This window comes from Girardinichthys multiradiatus, chromosome 9, assembly GCF_021462225.1.
Source record: "Girardinichthys multiradiatus isolate DD_20200921_A chromosome 9, DD_fGirMul_XY1, whole genome shotgun sequence".
In the NCBI taxonomy this organism is placed as follows: domain Eukaryota; kingdom Metazoa; phylum Chordata; class Actinopteri; order Cyprinodontiformes; family Goodeidae; genus Girardinichthys; species Girardinichthys multiradiatus.
In genome coordinates, this window is record NC_061802.1 from 37,894,604 (window position 1) to 37,907,525 (window position 12,922).

A 12,922-nucleotide genomic window follows, 5' to 3' on the forward strand; every position below is an offset into this window, starting at 1 on the left:
GGATCCTAAACCTGGACATCAGTGGCCTGCCCTTGATCTTGGGCAAATACCAAGTATTAAAAGACGTTTAGACATCAGCGCTTTTATTCCTCATCAGTCATCCTTGAGCAGTAATGAGAGTGTTGATTATAGCATGACTATAGACCCTTCAATGAAATCTGACAGAGACGGGCATGTAGATAATAAAGCTCCATCACCATTGCTACACGTGGGATTCAACATCAGATCTTTGGGTTCTAAAAAATCTAAATCACAGTCATCCAGTAGTGACAGTGAGGATGAGAACAGAGACCACAGAGCTAAATTCAGAAATGCTATATCCTTTTCATCAACAGCATCCGAAAAGAAATTCATAAGGTCACAAAATGTTCCTGGGACAAACATTTCCTTCAGTACAAAGACAGATCACAACATCATATTAAAAAAGTATAACAATATTTCTGGTGACTTGGAGAACATGCCAACAAATGACAGTAGCAAAACATCACTTGAAGTAAACCCAGAGCTTCAGTCAAGATGGGCCGCAATGAATCTTGGCATCTCCCGCTTCCGAAAGCATCTCGAAATCACATCCCATGGAACAGAACCATCTGACCTGACGTCCCCACCCCCTTCAAACTCTCCTTTCTCCTCCAGCAGTGAAAGTGGTTCTGGGAAAACACAAAGACTAAACAGAAGGGTTGTTGATATCAAAGAAATAAGACACAGAGGCTCGCCTCCAGTGCTGAAAAACTTTCAAGTGAATGTTTCCCCAACTCTGAAGGATCCGAATGACAAGTTGACCTTCTCACATATAGTTCAACAGAGAATAAATTCAAATTACAGCCTTCGTAACACCAAGGATTTAACCACACCATCAAACCAGAGCTCTCATTCCTCTTCTAGCAGTGACAGTGAGGATAAGACAAAAGACCACAGCGAAACTAACCGGAGTCGTGGTGTTCCACATATCAAGAGGCGTCTGAATATTAAAGCACCATCTCCAGAGCTAAGTAATAGCCCACCTTTGCTCAGCCAGAATGAAAATCTGACAAAACACAATGCAGTGCAGAGCAGACAGGCATCAACTTTTCTAGGACCAACAGATGAATCTCTTATCACTTATAAGCGTTCCATTTTCAAATCATCACTACCAAACAGTTCTTTCACATCAAGTGGCAGTGGTCATACTGTCAACTATGTATCTAATCTTTCACAAGATGGGTCAAATGACAGACACATATTCCTTGCCTCAAAAACCGCTCCAAATACAAGCTTTGATGACATCATAAAGAGAAAACTGAGACAATCCAGACCCAAGACTGATGGAGACCAGTTAGGGGAAATAAAATGGACTGGTGTTGGTCATCATTTGCCTGACCTTTCAAGCTCCAAACTAAGAGGTGTGAATGTGGCATCCACATCTCTGCAGCAAGCTTCATTCGCAGAGCTAACGTCTCCCTCAAATGACTCTGCCAGTGGTACCACTGACATCAACATGCTGCAGCTCGGTAAGAAATCAGATACAACACCAACAAACAAATTTTCATCACTTGGTCCTGATGGTGAATCATCTTCCTCCAGTGATATTTTTCACAATCTTGGAAACTCATCCCAAATTACAAATGAGACATTGATGGTTCCAATAGGCGACACGGACAGGAAAGGCCTAAATGCCCTAAAAGTCATGTCAGAAGAGAGGAGAAACTGGGAGGCAGATAAAGATTTAACTCCCTTATTTGATGTACACGATGGCGGCATTTTCAGTCACAGTCAGTCTGAAAAAGATATCAAAGTCCTTTCTCAACAGTCTCAAATACAGTCTCCTTCCGCGAGTGATTCAAAAAGAGAAATAGATTTGTTGTTGCTGTACGGAGTTCCCCGCTACAAAAGGCATAGCATTGGGGACTCATTGATGGAGGCTTCACTTCCTGACCCAGTAACACCTCAACCAGATGACTGAGGAAGGCTTAGGTGGAGATCTCCTTGGTAAAGAAAATATGTTGTTGGTAGAAAGAGTACAAAACTAGCTGTTCTAGCTGAAATTTAAAAAAAAAAAAAAAACTGGCCAATTGTCATTTTTTAACATGCGCTGTATATTACTTTAGTTTATAGATTATCAAACATGCACAAGACCAAATTTATTGTTCAAGAATTTTTAGGTGCAAATTATTATGTTATAAGCTTTAAACTTACATGTCAACTAATATTTGTGACTAGCAATTTTATCATTTCTTGTTATAACCTGATTATTAGTAAAGAGGACAGTAATCATAAAGTCAGTCATATTCTTTTGACACACTATATGCCCAGAGAATCCAGATCTAAGCCAGTAAGTTAATAAACCTTTTTATTTATGTGTATAGACATTGGTTATAGTGAAAACAAACATATAGACACTCAGATTGTTTACATACATATTTACAGTCGGAACAAGGCTGTTCATCCTCCTGCATTTCATTGGAGAATATTAAAAGATTTATCTCTACACAGTATTTGGTAAGGAATGAAACAGTTAAATCCAGTTTTTGTTAATGGTGAAGCTTCCAAAGGTAAGCTTATGTGTATGATCTGACAATGATTGCAGAAGCTACAAAACAAATATTGTATGCACTTCAAAATAATAAAACAATTCTTCACACCGGTTGCAGCTTGCTTGGAATTACAATATACAAAAGGTTGAGAGGGATGGGAGAAATGCAGGAGGGAACTCCTGATCCACCATGAGGTTACAGGTGTGTTCCAGGTCGTAGTGGACACAATTGTTTTTTTTTTCATAGGAAAAATAAACTAACATGACTGTGTTTGTCAAAGTAAGAACAGAACACATGCACAAATAACTGTACAAAACAAAGCATGTTTGAAAAATGTTTTCAAAAAATCTCATCCATTCACAATGGCTCTGTCGGAGCATGCATGCAAATAGTAAATCTTCTGACGGTGCGGCATCACATTACAGTCAAAGACATAAAAGATTTTATACATGTGTTACAAGAACATTACACTAGGCGAACAGAACAGCATAGCATCATCACACACACCCAGACGGTCAGTGTCCAAATTTTTCATTTACGCCCTACGGGTGCTAGAAAGAAATGCTTTCAGCAAACCTACCTCACTAACTTAAAGGACATCTTGTCCTCAGAGGGTCTCAGGTGTTCCACTGCAGCTATTGTAACACTGTCAGTGTTGGGAGGAATGCTACAAGTAAAAAGGAGGCCAGAAACCATCAGTGCACTGAGGAAGACAAACAAATGCCAAATACCAAGACAAAATGGCACCATCTGGCCACTATGTTAACTTATAACACAGTCTAAACAGTCTGGATTCATCCTGAAAGATTACCTGACTACTTGTATGTCACTGCCTGCATGTGCTGGATGTTCGGTGGCTTGCAAAAAGTTTCACTCTGACTTTTTCACATTTTGTCACATTACAAAACACAAACTTCAGTGCGATTCATTAGGATTTTATGTTACAGACCAAGACAAATGGCTAAAAAAAAAATGTTTTACAGATCTAGATCTGAGGATTATGGGGTGCATTTGTGTTAGGTCCTCCTTACTCTGAAACCCCTGAAGGAAATGCAGTTAAATAATTAGTAGCTAAGCTCCATCTGTGCGTAATTTAATCTTAGCATAAATGCAGCTGTTCTGGGAAGAACTCAAAGGTTTGTTGGAAAACAAGCAGCATGAATACCACAGAAAACACCACACAGGTCAGGAGGAATCCCTTAAACACTATGGTCACAAATCCCCCTCAAATCACCACACTGCTAAGGTGGTGTATTTAAATCAGCAATGCTTGCTGATGTATATTCAACACACCTAAAAGATCATAATGGAAGCACTTCACTGATTTCTAATACTCAGGCATATGCATTTATAACTTGGCTTATTTACTAAATAATGACATTTATAACAACCATTACTACATTTAAAATAGTTTAAAAGCAAAAACACAAATTATTTTTTTAAATAATAAATTCACACAATAAGGATTTAAAGCAAGAAAATCCCCAAACTTGGAACATCTTGCATCAAATTAATCTAAAAATTGTAAGAGTATGGTCCAACTGCAAACCAACCAAGATATGGTTGCTTTGACAACCCTAAACATAAAGCCAGAGCTACAGCAACAGGGTCTAGATCAAATCATACTCCTACGTAAAAATGGCCTACTAAAAGTCTGGACAGAAATCAAACTGTAAATTCATGGCAAGACATGAGAACTGACATTCACAGATACTTCTCCATCCAATGAGTCTATTTTGCCAAGAAGAATGGACGATAATTTTAGTCTCTATATATGCAAAACTGGTAGAGATTTAACCAAAAAGGCCTGCAACTATAATTGCAGTGAAAGGCAGTTTTAAACCGGATTAATTCAAGAGGGGTTGAACACAAATGCATGGCACACTTTTCTGATTTTTATTTATTTTTAAAGTGATAAGGTAATATTTACCTTCCACTCCAGAACAAAGTTTTTGTTTGTATCGAGACAAAATGTGAAAAAAAAAAATTCAAGGGGTATGAATACTTTTGAAAGGCACCGTAGGGTCACATGTATAAATGTTTGGGTTTGTTGGTATCTGTGCAGGACACACAATGCGACTTCCATGTTTGAGGAAAAATCTTATCTCACAGCGTAGATACAGAAATTGGTCATTAGACCAATAAACGCAGAGTAGAGCACTGGTGGCTCACTGTTGCACTGTATTTAGAATTAATAAGCAGCAATGCTGATTTGTTTGGAGTTATGAGGTCTCAAGTCTTTGCATGGGGCTAGCAGAACGTTATCATTAGCAAAACAGAAGGAGGGACAGAAAGAAAAATGGAGGGAAAGAAAGAACCAGTAAACGGTACAGGCATCTGAGAACCTGCAGTCAACCCTTTGACACAGTGTGCTTTTAGGAGAAGTAAATAAAACCACAAACAGTAGTTAGTGCCATCTGTCCCAACGAGCTCAAGTTTAAGTTCATTGCTCGGGTCTTTAATATTTGAGTGTGCCTAGGTCCAAGTGATCCTGTTTAAGACTCGAATACAATGCATGAATGGTCACTTCTGGTGGTTTCTCTGCAGTGATGACTACTGGGGGTGAGTGGTGCTCCCACACAGTACCACTGCGTTTCCATAGTCAGCGTATGATACCATGTTATCCCAACACAGACAGCAATATGAGACGTCACAGTAACAGAAAGCAACGCCACTGGGGGGGATTGCTGCAAACCTACCACAATGCAACTACCACAGGGAGCAAAACTCTGCAAGAACAGCTCTCCTCCACCCTGGGAGTCGGAGCAGCAAACACCCCGAGCTGCAAATCCAGTGACCCCCAAACCCCCGCCCACCCACCCACAGCATGAACCCCTTCTTTCTCCGGGAGGCACTAACTGTCACTGCTTTACCGATTTTGTTGTGTTTGCTTATTGGTTGTTGATACTCAGAGTTGTTGTGGTCACAGTTGTAACTTTTTTTTTTCCTTCCATTTTTCCATCTGCAGCTATGACATCTGTCTTTCCTTGTACCATTCCACAAACTCGTCCAGCAAAACGGGCCCTGATGAAAGAAAGAGACACAGAACCATGATTACTGCAACTGTTTAGTGATACCTTTACATTCAGTTAGGTGTTAACGTACAGGCGCCGTCTTCATCATAGTTACTAAGGTCCAGGTTGATTGTCCTGCTGAACTCTAAAACATTGCACCACTGGTCTTTGTTGATGACTTTGTACTTGGATTGCTACAGAACAAAAACCAGTTAATCAGATTAATCCAGTTCTCTGTGGTTATATATGCGACATTAGTGTTAAGCTCACCTCTAAAAACTGGTTAAAGACAGGAAACAGAGGCCAGGTTTTCCCCAGAAGAAGCCCCAGCATACACTTTGCTGTGTTCAAGTCCAAACTCCTCTGATCTTTTTCCTGTTCAAATCAGAACACCAAAAACATTCGTGTACAAATCAATGCAACTAACAACCACAGCTTAAACAAAGCTGCCTAAATGTTCTGCTTTATAATCAAAACAAGAGTACTCATATCCATTACACTCTTTCACATTTTATGATACAACTAGAAACGTCATTGTACTTTTATAATTGTATGTGTTACACCAAAACTAAACTGCAGTAAAAGAATTAAATTTAGAGGTATCTGAGCATAGGGGGCAGAATCCAGATGAATGCTATGTTTTTTTTTGTATGTCACATGAAATCCCAGTAAAATACCTTGAGGCTTATGGGTATAATCTGGCAAACAAAAGCACTGTCCAGCACAAAAAAGTCAAACTGAATGTGTTTTACTTTCTCAAAAACATTACTTTTAGTAAAAATGTGATCTTGCAAGAATGGCAGTGTTGTGTGACCACCTTTCCTTTCAGTTGACATGAATTAAAACATAAGGCTACCTATGTGAGCCTGCTTCTAGAAAAGACTTCTTTAGACTTACCCGAGCGAAATCAAAGGCGTATCTGTAAATAAGCTTAAAACTGGTGCTGTCATTCAGGACAGATCTCAGGTAGTCGAGTGAATTCCTCAGTCTCTCAGTGGAATCGCACCTGAAAACAACACAAGCACCTCAGACATGTTCATCCACCCTCAAACAACTCTACTAAGAACAACACAGAATCAACTAAAAAAGACAGAAAGATTGTGGCTGGCTTACTGCAGTGAGCCCATGCCTCTTAGCCACTCCTGAAGAGTGAAATACCCCATACTCTGAGCATCCAGCTTCCAAGCAAGAACCAGCATAACCACCTGGGAATAAATGTGAAAAGACAGTCGCATAAATTCTTAAACAGGGGAGATTCCTTGGCAGGCTGTTGCTGGACCTCAATGACCTGCTGAACAAAAAGTACAGGATTATCTGGGAGAACCTTAAATGAGTTCAGGTTGGACCAGAGAGGAAGGTGGTTCAGAAGAGGCATTGAGCTTTAAGCTTCTAAACACCACTCTAAACAAAGGCTGAATTGGATTCTGGCATAGGTTGTTTGGGGTTTTTCCTTCATTTTCTGCACCTTCTGTAGGTGTTTCAGTATGCCTGCTTGCAGACCTGATACAGGCAGAAAATATTGCAAGAAGCAGCCATGGTGTGCACCAAGAGTTAGTTAGCATATTGGAACAGGCTGATAATATTTTTACCTAATTTACTGGGTCCACTATCTGATTTAATCAGTGGGAAAAGATGATGTTTAGGTCAAATTTATGCATAAATAGCAACTATTACAATTATCGCAAACACTGAGTGTGTGTTTTTCACACTGAGAGGAACGCTTTGTGCAAACTGAGACCCCCCAAAACTGAAAATAAGACTTAACCAAGTGACATACAAAATCTGCTTACATTCTCTGGCTCCACTCCAATGTCCTCGCAGAACTTCTCTATGCCCTCTGGACCCACAACGTCGTCACAACCTAGTTTAGATAAATGTACGGCATCAGTTCGGCTTGTAGAACCATGATTGCAAAGCAGGGATGGATTAATGAAGGAAAATAAACCAAAAGTGTGTGATGGCTACTTACCTGCATACTCATAGAACCACTCCAGACATCTTTTACTAGAAAACGTCTCCTCCTCCCGGATCTGTGATGTCTCATGTTTTCTGAAAATGCTGCAGTTGGGGAAAGAGTCAGGGGCCAATCAGCAATACCATACACACAATACAGTATGTAATAGTGGTCGATGTGGTTTATGATGAGCTTTTTATTTACAAAATTCCCATTGGTAAATCGGCATCTTTATGCCCACATCTACTTATTTCATAAACCACACTAATCTGGTTCCTAGCTACACTACCTTGCAACAGCCTGCAGACCTCATAAACTGTTTTCTCCATTTCAAGTTCAACTCATTTCATTTGGAATTTATGTGACCAACTGAGCAATTAGAGCATATATAATCAAAGAAGCAACGATGACTCTAGAGGAGCTGCAGAGATCAACAGCACTAGTTAAAACAATCTGTTGACACAACAAATCTGGCCTCCGTGACAAAGTTGTAATAATGTCGAATGGAAGTCATAAGAAGTGCTGTTAACGGTTTGTCAATGCCAAGCAGGAGAGACGGCAAGATGATGGGGTCAGAAGAGAGTAAACCTGAACTTTTTGGCCAACATGTAAAATGGTATGTGTGGAGTACAGCAGCCCGGTTTTTAGGAAAATATGTAATTCCAATGCCATAATGATATCGATTATGATTATGGGCGTTGAAGAAATTGAGAGTCATTTTAACTGGCCAAGTATATAGATTTCGTGAGCATGAATGCGTAACACTTGAAATGCTATATCCCATCAAACATTGCACCCAAGCAGCCCCTTGCGATTCCAATATTGCGATGACCGGTTGTGCAGCTCCATTAATCGTCTACACCAAACAGTTTTTTGATTTTTGTTTATTATCATCCAAAAAACTATACGTTGTTTTCTTCTGCTTCGCGGTTCTGCATGACTGTGTGTTGGCCTATCACATAAAAGCCAATAAAACACATTGATGTTTCTGGTTGTAATGTGAAAAAGCTTAAGGGTTGTGAATATTTGACAATCTTTGACAAAGGAATCTCCCACCTGTCTTGGCGACTTTTCTTGGCTGACAGGTCATCTCCTGCAGAAGGTCTCCTCTTTTTTCTTGGTGGCATGGCTCTAGAGCAGCAAGCTTAAGAGGTAAGGAAATAGATGGATTATTATCAGCATTGCCGCAGGTTTACAAAGGCAAACCTGACCACTGGCTGCCCTAATAATGTGTTGATAAGGAAAACATGCATACAGTACTGGCCACATGTGTTTACATCTTTCATAGAAACGTGTAAAAAGCCTTAAAAACAAATGTATGTTTTATTACACTAGTATCACCTCAGACCACTAATTGTCTGAGGAAAGTAAACTTTAATTTGAGGACATTTAATCAGTGGAGAAAAAAAAAATATCCATCTTTCCACCACAAACAGGGAGCAGGATGCGCCCATTAGACGCCATCTAGATGCAAACCAGTTGTTTAGGAGGCATGCCAGGAAAAGGCTTTTAACGTCCTACCATCACAAACATAAACATGCGAGAGCGCTCGTCTCTACTGGGACTTCAAATGGACCTGGGTGCTTTGGTCAGATTGGACTGACATTGGGCTTTTCTGTAGTGACGGGCCAGAACATACACAGACTCCGGAGCTTGCTCCTCTAAAGTCAAGTAAGGTGTTAGGGAACAAGGCACCTGAGCCGGATTTGTTTAGTTAAAGTTATGTAACAGTTTAAGTATGGCAAATTCAGGAGCATGTGATTTACTGACGCTTCAAAGCTTTTAATGTCTTTCTAATGTAATGTCTTTCCTGTAACCATAAGGCCCCATCTGAGTTGTTTGAGGCGCAACACATTGCGCACAGAAAGCAGAAGGCTTCATGTTGCTTCATCTGCATACTGTTACTTTTCAGCAACAAACACTCCAGGATGGATATGTGACAAAGCCCCTCTTGCCCACTGCTATGCACGGTGGAGGATCTGTAATGCTGTGGGCAAGTTTCACATCATCGGAACTTTTTTAGAGTGGATGACACCATGTACGATGAAAAATCAGGACATTTTAAACAGAAGTCTGATGGTCTTTGCAAGTAAACTGAAAATGGGTCATTGCTGCCTCTTCCAGCAGAGGAATTATCTAAAACATACAGCCATAGCAACTTAGAAATAGTTATCCAGATGCAGAATTTACCTTCATCCATGATCATTTACATTCACTGATCATATAGAAAACCTGAAGGGCGAGCTAAAGAGCAGAGAACCCAGGACTCAGAAGAGTTTGCACAAAGAACAGTCAAAGATCCTTCTCTCTGTATGCTCCAAGCTTGTAAAATGTCCTATTGCTAAAAGGGGGTTGTACAGAGCACTAACAACAGAGGTACAACCAATTGTGTCGCTAGTAGTTTTCTTTGGATTTCTTAACACTATTTTTTTTTCCACACCAAATGAAAAATAAAAAAATTCCAGGATATACTATTGCTGTAAAAGATTTATTTTTAAGGCTTTTTACACATCAGGCGTGTCAGGTTCACACACTGAAGGTTTACCTGATGGGGTGCTGTCCTGTCCAACGTCTTCAGTCAGATTCTAAGTAAAATAAAGATGTGTCAAAATGATATATAATATGTTCGGTAACATCAGGATTAAAGTACAAGACAGCAGATATTTACCAGTCTGTGTAAGGTGTGATGAATCTTGTGGATACTGGCTAGTGTAGTCAGATGGGAATTCAGCTGAAAATCTATATCCGCAAGAAAAGTAAATTAACTTTACATTTCAAACGTATAGAATTTATATCGTTTTAAAATGTGTGTAATCATGCAGGGGTTTTAGATGGGTGACATCATCATAGCACAGGCAAACACGTTGGGACTCTAATCTTATTTTAAGACTATTTTTGGTTAGTGATTAACACATCCTGGTCTCCAGATCGAGTCTTTATGTCCTAGATAACGGCAGAAAATGTCTCTCCCTCAACTCGAACGTATTCGACCATTTAAACCACCCTGTCACAAAATATTTACAGTTGATTTCTGATTTAACGCCGTCATCAAGAACTGATTTACCTCTAGAGGCCAAATCCAGATAAAATGCCCAACACATACACACGAACGGACAGCACTAGCTGCATACCTAAAATAGCAGACCAGACAAGTAACTTGCAGAGTTTACAAAGTATCCAGAGAATTCGGGCGTCTGGGTGTTGTAGTTCTTCTTATTCGCGGAAGCCATTAAGGGTTTCGGCTCAGCTTGGGTTACGGGACTACAACTCCCAGGCCTTTCCTAAACAGCTACTACTCTCAGATCCCATCTACCCCCCCCAACATCTTCTCCCTGACTGTCTGAATACGTTTTACATTGATTTAAAATGTATCGCTATATGGTTACTGTCAGGAAAGCACTGCGCAGACGTTTTGCAGCAGCTGATGCAGGTGACGCAGGAAGCGACAGCGGCGCTGCAGCAAGCAACCAAAGATGTTTTACACAACTGCGTCACAATTTTCATTCTCTCCAACAGTCCGCAGCTGGCCAGAAATTCGGCCGATTAACGCTGACATTACGTCGGCGTCAAGTTTGAGCCGGAAGGAGCCGGAGGAAATCAGGAACGACGAATAAAAACACCACAACTCACCGATTACCTTCGAAAACAATCTGAACTTAAACAACGTCGGCGGATTTTGACCGAGCAACGAATGCACAACACGAAAACCCGACTGCAGATTATCATTAAGTGTCTTATTTAACCTTTTACGGGCGAAACGCAAGTGAAATGACAGTAGCCGTCCGTCCTTTGTTGTCGCACCAGACAGTGCTGGCAAATACAAAGAGAACAGCAAATAACACGGGCTTCATCAAACCCCACGGAGCCACGGGACAAAAGCGGATGTATAAACACAACACGTCCGCTTCCTTCTCTCTGACACAGCACGCTGTGGCCGATAAACACCGCGATTTAACGTGAAGAAAAGCCTCTGAAACGTTTTTACTTACTTGCCGCATCAGAGTGCATTTTTATGAAACATACAACTGTCTGTGGGAAGTCCGTAGACCGGCCAATAGGCGGGTCTTGCTAGCGTAAGAGACGCCCGTAGACAGTGGGTGCGTTATTTTACAGTCAGCCGGTGCATTACCCGGGCAAAGGGTTGTAGGAGGAGTTATCCTCTTAAATCGCGCAATGTTGGATTTGATTTGTCTCGAAAGTTGGAGGTCGGTGCTGTTAATGACATCTCGAACCCTTGTTGCGCAAGGTTCCAGTGGCAAGTTGCTAGCAAGCCGATTTTTATGCATTCAAACAGTATAATAGCAAGCTCACAAACAGATATTGTAAAACACAACGTCTGCTACTGGTCTTAACTACTGGTTTTATGAAACCAGTAGCTGACCACACTTTCAAAAATGCAGATAAATTGTTTATACCTTAAACGAGTTTACATGCAATGCCGCCATATTGGATATTAAACTCTTAGTTGTTCAGATTGTGTTCCCTTCATAATTGGAAGTCAGATTTTCTGGATTTCCAGTTGGAAATACACAAAGAACGCGCAATGGACTGCAACCAGGGGCTCTTGCCTGGACTTCATGCATTTAAAACATAGAGAGTTGTTGGTATAAACCATTTGTTAGCACTTCTGATTATCTATTATGCTTGCCAGTCACACGCTTGAAGTGGGTGTCCAGTGCTTTTTGCAAATGTATCTGAAGATGGTGTCTAGGATATGCACTGGACTATGATTCGTCTCAAATGGTGTACAAATGTCGCGCACCCGTTCTCGCCGGTTGACAAATGGTGCACACCCAATGACTGAACATCGGGTATGCAGGCTTCTCCGCTATGCTTACTAGAGATTGGCCGCTATAAGTGACATTTAAAAAAAAAGACTTTGAGTCCTCCCTCAAACAAAATTGATTGGTCGGAGGTCGACGAACAGGCCGTACATTGAACATATCAATCAACAAAATGTCCTCGTGCAAACCTAAAACCCTGCCCACGACGAAATGTGATTGGTTGTTTGATTATTAATTGACTTGACGGGAGAAGCATGGAATGGGTTTGCTCAATATCAACATAGCAGGGCGCTGGAAAAAAAGTGTCGGTGTCCTCAGTAAAGTTTGCTTTTAATGTAGCACTTCATCACACACAGTAAAACTCACGATCATGAGAAACCTGCTGGTTTATATTCTTTCAGTTTCAAATTATTCATGATTGTCTGACTTTATTCTAATTCGCTTTCGGCCTGTTATTATAAAACTACCTAAAGAGAATAATTTTTTTTAGGTACATCAATAAAAAGGAAATTAAATATGTACGAATAGAAAATGCACACTGTGATCTAATTTCCTTTATTTAAAACAAAGATACCACAATTGTTTCTCTGCCACCAGGTTTTATTTGAATTATAATTTTGATTTTGAGTCACATAATGACGGAAAATTCTAAAATAA

General features: G+C 40.3%; 1 protein-coding gene across 4 annotated transcripts; it reads right to left on the reverse strand.

The window, feature by feature from the left end:
- Nucleotides 1-2,312: 2,312 nt before the first annotated feature.
- On the reverse strand, nucleotides 2,313-11,559 carry dcun1d4 (DCN1, defective in cullin neddylation 1, domain containing 4 (S. cerevisiae)). Of its 4 annotated transcripts, none has more exons than XM_047374241.1 (11): nucleotides 11,471-11,559; nucleotides 10,150-10,220; nucleotides 10,027-10,066; nucleotides 8,538-8,625; nucleotides 7,497-7,585; nucleotides 7,318-7,388; nucleotides 6,641-6,732; nucleotides 6,425-6,533; nucleotides 5,798-5,902; nucleotides 5,619-5,721; nucleotides 2,313-5,537 (listed from the first exon to the last, which is right to left on the reverse strand). In XM_047374241.1, the coding sequence occupies exons 1-11, from the start codon at nucleotides 11,487-11,489 to the stop codon at nucleotides 5,482-5,484; spliced, it is 843 nt and encodes a 280-aa protein (XP_047230197.1). In that variant the 5' UTR covers nucleotides 11,490-11,559; the 3' UTR covers nucleotides 2,313-5,481. The 4 variants fall into 4 exon arrangements, with proteins under 4 accessions (XP_047230197.1, XP_047230199.1, XP_047230198.1 ...); XM_047374243.1 differs by lacking the exon at nucleotides 11,471-11,559 and adding an exon at nucleotides 11,225-11,380; XM_047374242.1 differs by lacking the exon at nucleotides 11,471-11,559 and adding an exon at nucleotides 10,613-10,731.
- Nucleotides 11,560-12,922: the final 1,363 nt, after the last annotated feature.

What these genes read in the sequence shown, in the direction of transcription:
- dcun1d4 (XM_047374241.1), bottom strand. An exon ending in AGAGGCATGGGCTCACTGCA is followed by an intron (nt 6,534 to 6,640) that starts GTAAGCCAGCCA and finishes TGTTGTTTTCAG; the next exon opens with GTGCGATTCCACTGAGAGAC. An exon ending in ACGCCTTTGATTTCGCTCGG is followed by an intron (nt 5,903 to 6,424) that starts GTAAGTCTAAAG and finishes TGATTTGAACAG; the next exon opens with GAAAAAGATCAGAGGAGTTT.